This window comes from Symphalangus syndactylus, chromosome 11 (genome assembly GCF_028878055.3).
Source record: "Symphalangus syndactylus isolate Jambi chromosome 11, NHGRI_mSymSyn1-v2.1_pri, whole genome shotgun sequence".
In the NCBI taxonomy this organism is placed as follows: Eukaryota; Metazoa; Chordata; class Mammalia; order Primates; family Hylobatidae; genus Symphalangus; species Symphalangus syndactylus.
In genome coordinates, this window is record NC_072433.2 from 43,440,280 (window position 1) to 43,454,775 (window position 14,496).

Sequence of the window (14,496 nt, forward strand, 5' to 3'; positions counted from 1 at the left end):
TTTTAGACATGAAGTCCTTGCCCACACCTATGTCCTGAATGGTATTGCCTAGGTTTTCTTGTAGGATTTTAATGGTTTTATGTCTAACATATAAGTCTTTAATCCATCTTGAATTAATTTTTGTATAAGGTGTAAGGAAGGGATCCAGTTTCAGCTTTCTACATATGGCTAGCCAGTTTTCCCAGCACCATTTATTAAATAGGGAATCCTTTCCCCATTTCTTGTTTTTGTCAGGTTTGTCAAAGATCAGATAGTTGTAGCTATGCGGCATCATTTCTGAGGGCTCTGTTCTGTTCCATTGATCTATGTCTCTGTTGTGGTACCAGTACCATGCTGTTTTGGCTACTGTAGCCTTGTAGTATAGTTTAAAGTCAGGTAGCGTGATGCCTCCAGCTTTGTTCTTTTGGCTTAGGATTGACTTGGCGATGCGGGCTCTTTTTTGGTTCCATATGAACTTTAAAGTAGTTTTTTCCAATTCTGTGAAGAAAGTCACTGGTAGCTTGATGGGGATGGCATTGAATCTATAAATTACCTTGGGCAGTATGGCCATTTTCACGATATTGATTCTTCCAACCCATGAGCATGGAATGTTCTTCCATTTGTTTGTATCCTCTTTTATTTCATTGAGCAGTGGTTTGTAGTTCTCCTTGAAGAGGTCCTTCACATCCCTTGTAAGTTGGATTCCTAGGTATTTTATTCTCTTTGAAGCAATTGTGAATGGGAGTTCACTCATGATTTGGCTCTCTGTTTGTCTGTTATTGGTGTACAAGAATGCTTGTGATTTTTGTACATTAATTTTGTATCCTGAGACTTTGCTGAAGTTGCTAATCAGCTTAAGGAGATTTTGGGCTGAGACAGTGGGGTTTTCTAGATATACAATCATATCATCTGCAAACAGGGACAATTTGACTTCCTCTTTTCCTAATTGAATACCCTTTATTTCCTTCTCCTGCCTGATTGCTCTGGCCAGAACTTCCAGCACTATGTTGAATAGGAGAGGTGAGAGAGGGCATCCCTGCCTTGTGCCAGTTTTCAGAGGGAATGCTTCCAGTTTTTGCCCATTCAGTATGATATTGGTTGTGGGTTTGTCGTAGATAGCTCTTATTATTTTGAGATACGTCCCATCAATACCTAATTTATTGAGAGTTTTTAGCATGAAGGGTTGTTGAATTTTGTCAAAGGCCTTTTCTGCATCTATTGAGATAATCATGTGGTTTTTGTCTTTGGTTCTGTTTATATGCTGGATTACATTTATTGATTTGCGTATGTTGAACCAGCCTTGCATCCCAGGGATGAAGCCCACTTGATCATGGTGGATAAGCTTTTTGATGTGCTGCTGGATTCGGTTTGCCAGTATTTTATTGAGGATTTTTGCATCAATGTTCATCAAGGATATTGGTCTGAAATTCTCTTTTTTGGTTATGTCTCTGCCAGGTTTTGGTATCAGGACGATGCTGGCTTCGTAAAATGTGTTAGGGAGGATTCCCTCTTTTTCTATCGATTGGAATAGTTTCAGAAGGAATGGTACCAGTTCCTCCTTGTACCTCTGGTAGAATTCAGCTGTGAATCCATCAGGTCCTGGACTCTTTTTGGTTGGTAAGCTATTGATTATTGCCACAATTTCAGAACCTGTTATGGGTCTATTCAGAGATTCAACTTCTTCCTGGTTTAGTCTTGGGAGGGTGTATTTGTCGAGGAATTTATCCATTTCTTCTAGATTTTCTAGTTTATTTGCATAGAGGTGTTTGTAGTATTCTCTGATGGTAGACTGTATTTCTGTGGGATCGGTGGTGATATCCCCTTTTTCGTTTTTTTTTGCATCTATTTGATTCTTCTCTCTTTTCTTCTTTATTAGTCTTGCTAGCGGTCCATCAATTTTGTTGATCTTTTCAAAAAACCAGCTCCTGGATTCATTAATTTTTTGAAGGGTTTTTTGTGTCTCTATTTCCTTCAGTTCTGCTCTGATTTTAGTTATTTCTAGCCTTCTGCTAGCTTCTGAATGTGTTTGCTCTTGCTTTTCTAGTTCTTTTAATTGTGATGTTAGGGTGTCAATTTTGGATCTTTCCTGCTTTCTCTTGTGGGCATTTAGTGCTATAAATTTCCCTCTACACACTGCTTTGAACGCGTCCCAGAGATTCTGGTATGTTGTGTCTTTGTTCTCATTGGTTTCAAAGAACATCTTTATTTCTGCCTTCATTTCATTATGAACCCAATAGTCATTCAGGAGCAGGTTGTTCAGTTTCCATGTAGTTGAGCGGTTTTGAGTGAGTTTCTTAATCCTGAGTTCTAGTTTGATTGCACTGTGGTCTGAGAGACAGTTTGTTATAATTTCTGTTCTTTTACATTTGCTGAGGAGAGCTTTACTTCCAACTGTGTGGTCAATTTTGGAATAGGTGTGGTGTGGTGCTGAAAAAAATGTATATTCTGTTGACTTGGGGTGGAGAGTTCTGTAGATGTCTATTAGGTCCACTTTATGTAGAGCTGAGTTCAATTCCTGGATATCCTTGTTAACTTTCTGTCTCGTTGATCTGTCTAATGCTGACAGTGGGGTGTTAAAATCTCCCATTATTATTGTATGGGAGTTTAAGTCCCTTTGTAGGTCACTGAGGACTTGCTTTATGAATCTGGGTGCTCCTGTGTTGGGTGCATATATATTTAGGATAGTTAGCTCTTCTTGTTGAATTGATCCCTTTACCATTATGTAATGGCCTTCTTTGTCTCTTTTGATCTTTGTTGGTTTAAAGTCTATTTTATCAGAGACTAGGATTGCAACCCCTGCCTTTTTTTGTTTTCCAGTTGCTTGATAGATCTTCCTCCATCCCTTTATTTTGAGTCTGTGTGTCTCTGCACGTGAGATGGGTTTCCTGAATACAGCACACTGATGGGTCCTGACTCCTTATCCAGTTTGCCAGTCTGTGTCTTTTGATTGGAGCATTTAGCCCATTTACATTTAACGTTAATATTGTTATGTGTGAATCTGATCCTGTCATTATGATGTTAGTTGGTTATTTTGCTCATTAGATGCTATAGTTTCTTCCTAGCCTTGATGGTCTTTACAGTTTGGCATGTTTTTGCAGTGGCTGGTACCGGTTGTTCCTTTCCATGTTTAGTGCTTCCTTCAGGAGCTCTTTTAGGGCAGGCCTGGTGGTGACAAAATCACTCAGCGTTTGCTTGTCTGTAAAGTATTTTATTTCTCCTTCACTTATGAAGCTTAGTTTGGCGGGATAGGAAATTCTGGGTTGAAAATTCTTTTCTTTAAGAATGTTGAATATCGGCCCCCACTCTCTTCTGGCTTGTAGAGTTTCTGCTGAGAGATCAGCTGTTAGTCTGATGGGCTTCCCTTTGTGGGTAACCCGACCTTTCTCTCTGGCTGCCCTTAACATTTTTTCCTTCATTTCAACTTTGGTGAATCTGACCATTATGTGTCTTGGAGTTGCCCTTCTCGAGGAGTATCTTTGTGGCGTTCTCTGTATTTCCTGAATCTGAATGCTGGCCTGCCTTGCTAGATTGGGGAAGTTCTCCTGGATAATATCTTGCAGAGTGTTTTCCAACTTGGTTCCATTCTCCCCATCATTTTCAGGTACACCAATCAGACGTAGGTTTGGTCTTTTCACATAGTCCCAAATTTCTTGGAGGCTTTGTTCATTTCTTTTTATTCTTTTTTCTCTAAACTTTCCTTCTCTCTTCATTTCATTCATTTCATCTTCCATCAGCGATACCCTTTCTTCCAGTTGATCGCATCTGCTACTGAGGCTTCTGCAATCTTCGCGTAGTTCTCGAAACTTGGCTTTCAGCTCCATCAGCTCCTTGAAGCCCTTCTCTCCATTGGTTATTCTAGTTATCCGTTCTTCTAATTTTTTTTCAAAGTTTTTAACTTCTTTGCTATTGTTTTGAATTTCCTCTCGTAGCTCAGAGTAGTTTGATCGTCTGAAGCCTTCTTCTCTCAACTCATCAAAGTCATCCTCCATCCAGCTTTGTTCCGTTGCTGGTGAGGAACTGCGTTCCTTTGGAGGAGGAGAGGTGCTCTGTTTTTTAGAGTTTCCAGTTTTTTTGGTCTGTTTTTTCCCCATCTTTGTGGTTTTATCTACTTTTTGTCTTTGATGATGGTGATGTACAGATGGATTTTTGGTGTGGATGTCCTTTCTGTTTGTTAGTTTTCCTTCTACCAGACAGGACCCTCAGCTGCAGGTCTGTTGGAGTTTACTAGAGGTCCACTCCAGACCCTGTTTGGCTGGGTGTCAGCAGCGGTGGCTGCAGAACAGCGGATTTTCGTGAGACCACAAATTCAGCTGTCTGATAGTTCCTCTGAAAGTTTTGTCTCAGAGGAGTACCTGGTTGAATGAGGTGTCAGTCTGTCCCTACTGGGGAGGTGCCTCCCAGTTAGGCTGCTCAGGGGTGAGGGACCCACTTTAGGAGGCAGTCTGTCCATTCTCAGATCTCCAGCTGCGTGCTGGGAGAACCACTACTCTCTTCAAAGCTGTCAGTCAGACAGGGACATTTAAGTCTGTGGAGGTTCTTGCTGGGTTTTTGTTTGTCTGTGTCCTGCCCCCAGAGGTAGAGCCTACAGAGGCAGGCAGGCCTCCTTGAGCTGTGGTGGGCTCCACCCAGTTCGAGCTTCCTGGCTGCTTTGTTTACCTAAGCAAGCCTGGGCAATGGCGGGCGCCCCTCCCCCAGCCTCGTTGCCGCCTTGCAGCGTGATCTCAGACTGCTGTGCTAGCAGTCAGCGAGACTCCGTGGGCTTAGGACCCTCCGAGCCAGGTGCGGGACACAATCTCCTAGTGTGCTGTTTTCCAGGCCCGTTGGAAAAGCGTAGTATTAGGATGGGACTGACCCGATATTCCAGGTGCCGTCTGTTTCCCCTTTCTTTGACTAGGAAAGGGAACTCCCTGACCCCTTGCGCTTCCCGAGTGAGGCAATGCCTCGCCCTGCTTCGGCTCGCGCACAGTGCGCTTCACCGACTGTCCTGCACCCACTGTTAGGCACTCCCTAGTGAGATGAAACCGGTACCTCAAGCAGAAATGCAGAATCACCCGTCTTCTGTGTCGCTGGGGTTGGGAGCTGGAGACCGGAGCTGTTCCTATTCCGCCATCTTGGCTCCACCCTTTTTTTTTTTTCTTCTGACCTTTTTCAAAACTATTGTGTTCTTAATCGTTCACTCTTCGAGGTAAATTAATGCAATTGGCTTGTTGAATTCCATGGAAATTTTTGTTTTTAAATTTCAATTGGCGTTACATCGAATGTATTGATAACTTAGAGAATTGACTCTTTGAATTCATGAACATAGTATGTCTCCTTTATTCAGGCCTTCTGTGACCTTCAGTAACGTTTCACAGTTTTTCCCAAAAGGTTTTGGGTATCTTTTATTAGATTTATTTCTATATACACTGTGTTACTTTTTTGGTTAGTATTGTTTTTCTAACTGGCTATTTCTGGCATAGAGACGCCCTTTTTTTTTTTTTTCCTTTGTGAACATATTCTTCTCTCCTTTTCCAGTAGATGGCAGTAAAGTACATTGAGCTCGTTATTAAGAATATTTTCTTTGCAATGATGTCTTTTTACCCCTTAAAATTATTTATGTATTTAAAGATATTGGTTCTGAAATATTTCTAAATTATCTCCCTTTGTTCCGTTTAGGAGGATAAAAAGAAGCGAGATCGAGACCGGGTGGAGAATGAGGCAGAAAAAGACCTCCAGTGTCACGCCCCTGTGAGATTAGACTTGCCCCCTGAGAAGCCTCTCACAAGCTCTTTAGCCAAACAAGAAGGTTGGAATAACTCTGAATTAACTATCCTGAATGAGGAGGCTGAAATTATTATAGCTCAGGAAAATGGTGGGGTTTTAGCTTCTAAGTTGGAGGTGTGTAATTGAATTTTTAGGTTTTTTCTTTCAAACTGCATAAGAGCTTTAAATTAGCTTTAATTTTGGATTGATACTCTCAAACCTCAATATGTTTTTAAGATAAATGGAATTTCTGTATGAGATATTTAATAATGGTTGTAGAAAATGATCTGGTAAATAATACTCTCTAGAATACTCCTTTTTAAAACACCCTTTTCCCTTCCTCTTTGCTTTAGAAGTAGAACAGACACCCCTTCAAGAAGCTTTGAATCAACTGATGAGACAATTGCAGAGGTAAATGTTTTTCCAATATTTTTATAACATAGAAATTAAAATGGTAAATGTGTAGGATCCAAACCACATTTGTGCCTAACTCCAAACATACTTGATTTTAAAGTGAATGATAAATATTTTGCCTGGCAGCAGAAGTACTCCAAGAGGCTAACTTTTAGATATTCTTTATTTGGTTTGTTTCCCTGGCAACTTGAAGGGTGTTACATAATACTTTTAATGACAAATTTCTGTCTCTAAAGTAATTTCTGATGTTAAAACTTTAAGCCAGAAATAAACAATACAGATATTTCCACTTTGCTAATAGATGGAAATACCTTCTGTGTATTTGTAGAATGCTTATCATGCCATGAATGTTTAGCAATTATTAAGTATAGGAGAAAAAATAAAACACCATAAATAGGAATTATGGCCTTCTTTTAAATGCAGAAATTGGTTCTAAAAATTTCAGTGCCTAGTTTAAGCCACTGTTGAGTTCTTAAAAGGGAAAAGAATAACTCAGTCTTTATTAAAATATTTATTCTGGGCCGGGCACGGTGGCTCACGCCTGTAATCCCAGCACTTTGGGAGGCCGAGGCGGGCAGATCACGAGGTCAGGAGATTGAGACCATCCTGGCTAACATGGTGAAACCCCATCTGTACTAAAAAAAAATAAAAATAAAAATAAAAATTTGCCAGGTGTGGTGGTGGGCACCTGTAGTCCCAGCTACTTGGGAGGCTGAGGCAGGAGAATGGCGTGAACCCGGGAGGTGGAGCTTGCAGTGAGCAGAGATCGCGCCACTGCACTCCAGCCTGGGCGACAGAGCAAGACTCCGTCTCAAAAAATAAATAAATAAAGTAAATATATTTATTTTGATATCTCTCTTTACTCAGAGTTTAAATTTTCAGCTCAAAGATATTTCCATTATTTGCAAAGGGTTTATGGTTGTAGATCATACATTTTTACAGTGGACTTTCTTTCATTGTATTGAGCTTAAGTCAACCCAGAACACATTGTAAATAATTTTTCTCTAATGTAATCTGTATTCAATGCCTGTTCAGGTTTGCAGTTAAGATCAGTAGTTAGCCAAGTATAGTAGCTCACACCTGTAATCCTAGCACTTTGGGAGGCTGAGGTGGGAGGATCAGTTGAGGCCAGGAGTTTAAGACCAGCCTGGGCAACACAGTGAGACCCCATCTCTACAAAAAAAAATAAAAATTATCCTAGTTTGGTTGCACACACCTGTAGTCCCAGCTGCTCCAGAGACTGAGGTGGAAGGATCACTTGAGCACAAGAGGTTGAGGCTGCAGTGAGCTGTGATAGCGCCATTGCACTCCAGCCTGGGCAAGAGAATGAGATCTTTTCTAAAAAAAAAGAACTTACTGGTCTCTCTTCTTCTTTTTGGTTTGAGAAAAATTACATCTCTAGTCTTTATATTTAAATAACTCATTCATTACTTCACTACTTGTCCGAAAGGAGTGAATAGGTATTGGATATTCCATTGCAATTTACAAGGTGTGACTGTAAAGTGTCATGGCTGCCTTAGAGTTTTTCTTGCAACATAAGGCCAGAATGTAGGTTAATGATGTCACCTTAAAAGAAATGACTTAATTAAAAGAAGACATTCAAATGGCCAATAGGTATATGAAAAAATGCTCACCATCACTAATAATCAGAGAAGTGCAAGTCAAAATCACCTCACCCCAATTAGAATGCCTGTTATCAAAAGACAAAAAAAAAAAAAAAAAAGCTGGCAAGAATGTGGTGAGAAAGGGAAATTGTATATACTGTTGGTGGGAATGTAAATTAGTATAGCCATTATGGACAAGAGTATGGAGGTTCTTCAAAAAATTAAAAATAGAATTACCATATGATCCAGCAATTCAGCTACTGGGTATATATCCAAAGGTAATGAAATCAGTATGTCCAGGAGATACCTGTACTCTCGTGTTAATTGCAGTGCTATTCATAGTACCCAAGATGGAATCAGTCTTAAGTGCCCATCAGTGGATGAATGCATTTTTTAAAATGTGGTATGTATACACAATGGAGTATTATTCCACCATTAAAAAGAATGAAATACTATCATTTGTAACAACATGGATGAACCTAGAGGACATCATGTTAAATGAAGTAAGCCAAACACAGAAGAACAAATACTGCATGATCCTTTTGTAGTTCATAAGTGAAATGATTGCTTTTTCATGTTCCTTTGTGAGATATACCGCCCTCAAACTTCGTTACAACATCAGCACATTGCCCATCTGATGTGAAGACAGAAAATATGGTGAGGGCACAAATATGACATCATCTCACTCATGTGGGATCTTAAAAAGTTGATTTCATAGAAGTAGAGAATAGAACAGTGGTTACCAGAGGCAAGGGAAAGGTGGAGGTTGGTCAGCAGGTACAGAATTACGGTTAGATAGGAGGAATAAGCTCTGGTGTTCTGTTGCACGATAAGGTGACAGCAGTCCACAACCATTTATTATATACATCAGCATAGCTAAAAGAAAGGATTTTGAATGTTCTTATCCCAAAGAAATAACAAGTGTTTGGGGTGATAAATATGCTAATTACCCTGATTTGATTATTACACAGTGATACCGAAGTATCCTTGTATATATGTGTGTTAGTATATATGTGTCAAAACGTCACACTGTACCCTCTAAATATGTGCAATTATTATATGTCAGTTAGAAACAAAGTCTTAATGAAAAGAAAACACTTCAGAAAGCATTTCTTAGTCTAAAGACATTAGCATTGTTCAAAACATTTTGGGAATTAGAACCCAGAGCCACACTGTTTTGATTAGTTTTAGTGATTGGATGATTCTTCATCCTTACCAGGAGCTAAGCCTGGTTAAAAAAAAAAAAAAAATCTAGTTGATCAAGTTCGATAATAGCATTTTTGGTCAAAACTAGATGGGGCTGTGTATTAAAATGACTGACCTAGGAGTTAGATAATTTCCTCCAAAGGGTAGCTTCAGGAGGCCACCCAGAGGTGAATGCTGCCGTTATGGTAACTCCTGTGGACCGCACACATTTTGATGTATAGGTCCTGACTGGGTATTTTTGCTGGTTGTCATTTTTTAGTCTCACTGCTTAGGCATCCTGCTGTGAAAAACAAAGGCAGATTCACATAGACCTGAATCAGATTTCAACTCTTTTATTTAATGAGTGACTCAGGATAGATAATTTCAATCTCACTGAGCCTCAGTATCCTCCGGTGGTGGAGGATACCACCACTTTGATGGTTTTTGTGAGGATTCGATGTAAAATATGTCAAGAGCCTACCACTGGGACTAGCAACATGGTAAATATGTTTTTAAAGGAGTTGTTATTTTTTAAACCATATTTTTACTGTTATTCTGTGGAGTAAGAAAACTTTTGGTATGCCAGATTTCCAGAGGGGAAAAAAAAAAAAATCAGCATAATGATTTAATCATATAAAGCACTCATTCTCAACCTGACAATACTGGAAATACAAATGCCAAATACTCAAATCCCCATGCCAATACTTATCTGTGGAAATATCACTGTCTGGACCCTACCCTTCTTCCCCAAGAGCTTCTGATACAGTGGGTCTGGGCTGAGTCTTCCTACCGCTTCTTCCCCACATTGGAGTTTTTTTAAAGCTCCTGTGTGATTCTACTGTACAGCCAGTGTTGAGAATCTGTGATGAAAAGCACTAGCTTTCAAGTTTGAGTTTCTGATTTTGGAGTTTTTTTGGTCCAGTCCTGTCTTGGCACACATGCGGAGGTATTTAAGAGGACCTTTTTAATGTCAGTTTTTTTAGCATCCCCCACATATACATGATAGAAGTTATATCCATTGATGGAGAAAATAGACATACATGGACCAGAAATGCAAGCCTATTAGAAATTAATATGGAGGATTGTAGATGTATGTTCATAGTTACTATTTCGGTCTTTTCCCCTTTGGTTGATTAAAAATATGCAGTGCTAATCTCCCAAAGGTTAAAACATTGGTCAGTTAGCTGAGATTGTTTGTTTTGTTTCCTTTTTTCTTGTATAAGTGGAGCTGTTAATTAATGAGGCTGTGTATTTTAAAAGAAATTTCCATCCTGAGGGTACAGCTAGTATGTAAAACTTCCTTGTTATTAAATAGTTAATAGACTTTAAAATCATTTCTTCAGTTTTCAGTTAAAAATATGTTAACATATCACAAATTCTTTCTGCATCTGAAGGGTTTCCTCTGACTTCTGCTCCTAGACCAATAGATTTGTTTGTAATAGAATAAAATATAACATTGTCTTTTGCATATCTTCACAGAAAAGATCCAAGTGCTTTCTTTTCATTTCCTGTGACTGATTTTATTGCTCCTGGCTACTCCATGATCATTAAACACCCAATGGATTTTAGTACCATGAAAGAAAAGATCAAGAACAATGACTATCAGTCCATAGAAGAACTAAAGGTAACTCTTCAATCCTAGGTAGAAATCTGCATGTCTGATATTCAGAATCTTTCTCATTGACCTTTTATTTTGCAAAGAATTGAGTTTATTTTAAGATCCAGTATCTTTGTTTATTTCTGCTTCAGAAAACTTTATGAGCTTGGTGATGGAAAACCAGATGAAATAGGTCATCTGATATCTTTCATTCATAATTATTTTTGTCTTTAGTGAAATTTTGAGTTTGATATGTGTTCCACAGTATATTTTTTCCAACCTTAGAGTGAAATTTTTAGCTTTAGATCAATACCAGTAAAACTAATATTTTAATGAAAGTTGAGGGTTTTTTCTATTTCTAGACATATAAGGTATGCATATTGTATTAGTCCATTCTCACATGGCTATAAAGAACTGCCTGAGATTGGGTAATTTATGAAGAAAAGAGCTTTAATTAACTCACAGTTCCACAGGCTGTACAGGACACATGGCCGGAGAGGCCCAAGGAAACTTACAGTCGTACTGGAACATGAAGGGGAAGCAAGCACATCTTCACATGGCAGCAGGAGAGAGTGAAGGGGGAGGTGCTACACACTTTTTTTTTTTTTTAGATGGTTTACATTTTTTAAATTAAGTTTTTTTTAATTTAAGTTCTAGGGTACATGTGCACAACGTGCAGGTTTGTTACATATATATACATGTGCCGTGTTGGTGTGCCATACCCATTAACTCGTCATTTACATTAGGTATATCTCCTAATGCTACCCCTACCCCCTACCCCCACCCCGCAACAGGCCCCGGTGTGTGATGTTCCCCACCCTGTGTCCAGGTGTTCTCATTGTTCAGTTCCCACCTATGAGGCAGAACATGCGGTGTTTGGTTTTCTGTCCTTGCCATAGTTTGCTCAGAAACAGCTTCATCCATGTCCCTACAAAGGACTTGAACTCATCCTTTTTTATGGCTGCATAGTATTCCATGGTGTATATGTGCCACATGTTCTTAATCCAGTCTATCATTGTTGGACATTTGGGTTGGTTCCAAGTCTTTGCTATTGTGAATAGTGCCACAATAAACATATGTGTGCATATGTCTTTATAGCAGCATGATTTATAATCCTTTGGATATATACCCAGTAATGGGATTGCTGGGTCAAATGCTATTTCTAGTTCTAAATCCTTGAGGAATTGCCACACTGTCTTCCACATGGTTGAACTAGTTTACAGTCCCACCAACAGTGTAAAAGTATTCCTATTTCTCCACATCCTCTCCAGCACCTGTTGTTTCCTGACTTTTTAATGATCGCCATTCTAACTGGTGTGAGATGGTATCTCATTGTGGTTTTGATTTGCATTTCTCTGATGGCCAGTGATGATGAGCATTTTTTTCATGTGTCTGTTGGCTGCATGAATATCTTCTTTTGAGAAGTGTCTGTTCATATCCTTCGCCCACTTTTTGATGGGGTTGTTTGATTTTTTCTTGTAGATTTGTTTAAGTTCTTTGTAGATTCTGGATATTAGCCCTTTGTCACATGGGTAGATTGTGAAAATTTTCTCCCATTCTCTAGGTTGCCTGTTCACTCTGATGGTAGTTCTTTTGCTGTGCAGAAGCTCTTTAGTTTAATTAGATCCCATTTGTCGATTTTGGCTTTTGTTGCCATTGCTTTTGGTGTTTTAGTTATGAAGTCCTTGCCCATGCCTATGTCCTGAATGGTATTGCCTAGGTTTTCTTCTAGGGTTTTTATGGTTTTAGGTCTAACATTTAAGTCTCTAATCCATCTTGAATTAATTTTTGTATAAGGTGTAAGGAAGGGATCCAGTTTCAGCTTTCTGCATATGGCTAGCCAGTTTTCCGAGCACCATTTATTAAATAGGGAATTCTTTCCCCATTTCTTGTTTTTGTCAGGTTTGTCAAAGATCAGATGGTTGTAGATGTGTGGTATTATTTCTGAGGGCTCTCTTCTGTTCCATTGTTCTCTATCTCTGTTTTGGTACCAGTACCATGCTGTTTTGGTTACTATAGCCTTGTAGTATAGTTTGAACTCAGGTAGCGTGACGCCTCCAGCATTGTTCTTTTGGCTTAGGATTGTCTTGGCAATGCGGGCTCTTTTTTGGTTCCATATGAACTTTAAAGTAGTTTTTTCCAATTCTGTGAAGAAAGTCATTGGTAGCTTGATGGGGATGGCATTGAATCTATAAATTACCTTGGGCAGTATGGCCATTTTCACAGTGTTGATTCTTCCTACCCATGAGCATGGAATGTTGTTCTTCCATTTGTTTGTATCCTCTTTTATTTCATTGAGCAGTGGTTTGTAGTTCTCCTTGAAGAGGTCCTTCACATCCCTTGTGAGTTGGATTCCTAGGTATTTTATTCTCGTTGAAGGAATTGTGAATGGGAGTTCACTCATGATTTGGCTCTCTGTTTGTCTGTTACTGGTGTATAGGAATGCTTGTGATTTTTGTACATTGATTTTGTATCCTGAGACTTTGCTGAAGTTGCTTATCAGCTTAAGGAGATTTGGGGCTGAGACGATGGGGTTTTCTAAATATACAATAATGTCATCTGCAAACAGGGACAGTTTGACTTCCTCTTTTCCTAACTGAATACCGTTTATTTCTTTCTCCTGCCTGATTGCCCTGGCCAGAACTTCCAACACTATGTTAAATAGGAGTGGTGAGAGAGGACCTCCCTGTCTTGTGCCAGTTTTCAAAGGGAATGCTTCCAGTTTTTGCCGTTCAGTATGATATTGGCTGTGGGTTTGTCATAAATAGCTCTTAATATTTTGAGATATGTCCCATCAATACCTAGTTTATTGAGAGTTTTTAGCATGAAGGGCCGTTGAATTTTGTCAAAGGCCTTTTCTGCATCTATTGAGATAATCATGTGGTTTTTGTCTTTGGTTCTGTTTGTATGCTGGATTACATTTATTGATTTGTGTATGTTGAACCAGCCTTGCATCCCAGGGGTGAAGCCAACTTGATCGTGGTGGATAAGCTTTTTGATGTGCTGCTGGATTCGGTTTGCCAGCATTTTATTGAGGATTTTTGCATCGATGTTCATCAGGGATATTGGTCTAAAATTCTCTTTTTTTGTTGTGTCTCTACCAGGCTTTGGTATCAGGATGATGCTGGCCTCATAAAATGAGTTAGGGAGGATTCCCTCTTTTTCTATTGATTGGAATAGTTTCATAAGGAATGGTACCAGCTCCTCTTTGTACCTCTGGTAGAATTTGGCTGTGAATCTGTCTGGTCCTGGACTGTTTTTGGTTGGTAGGCTATTAATTATTGCCTCAATTTCAGAGCCTGTTGTTGGTCTATTCAGGGATTCAACTTCTTCCTGGTTTAGTCTTGGGAGGGTGTATGTATCGAGGAATTTATCCATTTCTTCTAGATTTTCTAGTTTATTTGCATGGAGGTGTTTATAGTATTCTCTGATGGTAGTTTCTATTTCTGTGGGATCAGTGGTGATATCCCCTTTATCATTTTTTATTGCATCTACTTAATTCTTCTCTCTTTTCTTCTTAGTCTTGCTAGTGGTCTATCAATTTTGTTGATCTTTTCAAAAAACCAGCTCTGGATTCATTGATTTTTTTGAAGGGTTTTTTGTATCTCTGTCTCTTCAGTTCTGCTTTGATCTTAGTTATTTCTAGCCTTCTGCTAGGTTTTGAATGTGTTTGCTCTTGCTTCTCTAGTTTTTTTAATTGTGATGTTAGGGTATCAATTTGAGATGTTTCCTGCCTTCTCTTGTGGGCATTTAGTGCTATAAATTTCCCTCTACACACTGCTTTAAATGTGTCCCAGAGATTCTGGTATGTTGTGTCTTTGTTCTCATTGGTTTCAAAGAACATCTTTATTTCTGCCTTCATTTCATTACGTACCTGATAGTCATTCAGGAGCAGGTTGTTCAGTTTCCATGTAGTTGAGCAGTTTTGAGTGAGTTTCTTAATCCTGAGTTCTAGTTTGGTTTTACTGTGGTCTG

At 39.1% G+C, this 14,496-nt stretch overlaps 1 protein-coding gene and 1 non-coding gene across 5 annotated transcripts in view; both read left to right on the forward strand.

The window, feature by feature from the left end:
• The window catches only part of BRD7 (bromodomain containing 7), a 55,981-nt gene that overhangs the window by 14,630 nt on the left and 26,855 nt on the right, over positions 1 to 14,496 (forward strand). For all 4 annotated transcript variants that reach the window (XM_055297619.2, XM_063612743.1, XM_055297617.2 and 1 more), the window contains exons 3-5: positions 5,635 to 5,764; positions 6,075 to 6,132; positions 10,404 to 10,548. In XM_055297619.2, the coding sequence (XP_055153594.1) occupies positions 5,635 to 5,764; positions 6,075 to 6,132; positions 10,404 to 10,548 (333 nt within the window). The remainder of the gene's footprint in view (positions 1 to 5,634; positions 5,765 to 6,074; positions 6,133 to 10,403; positions 10,549 to 14,496) is intronic.
• On the forward strand, positions 8,276 to 8,379 carry LOC129457941 (small nucleolar RNA U13). Its single transcript, XR_008649474.1, has one exon. It is a non-coding gene; the product is annotated as a small nucleolar RNA U13 (small nucleolar RNA).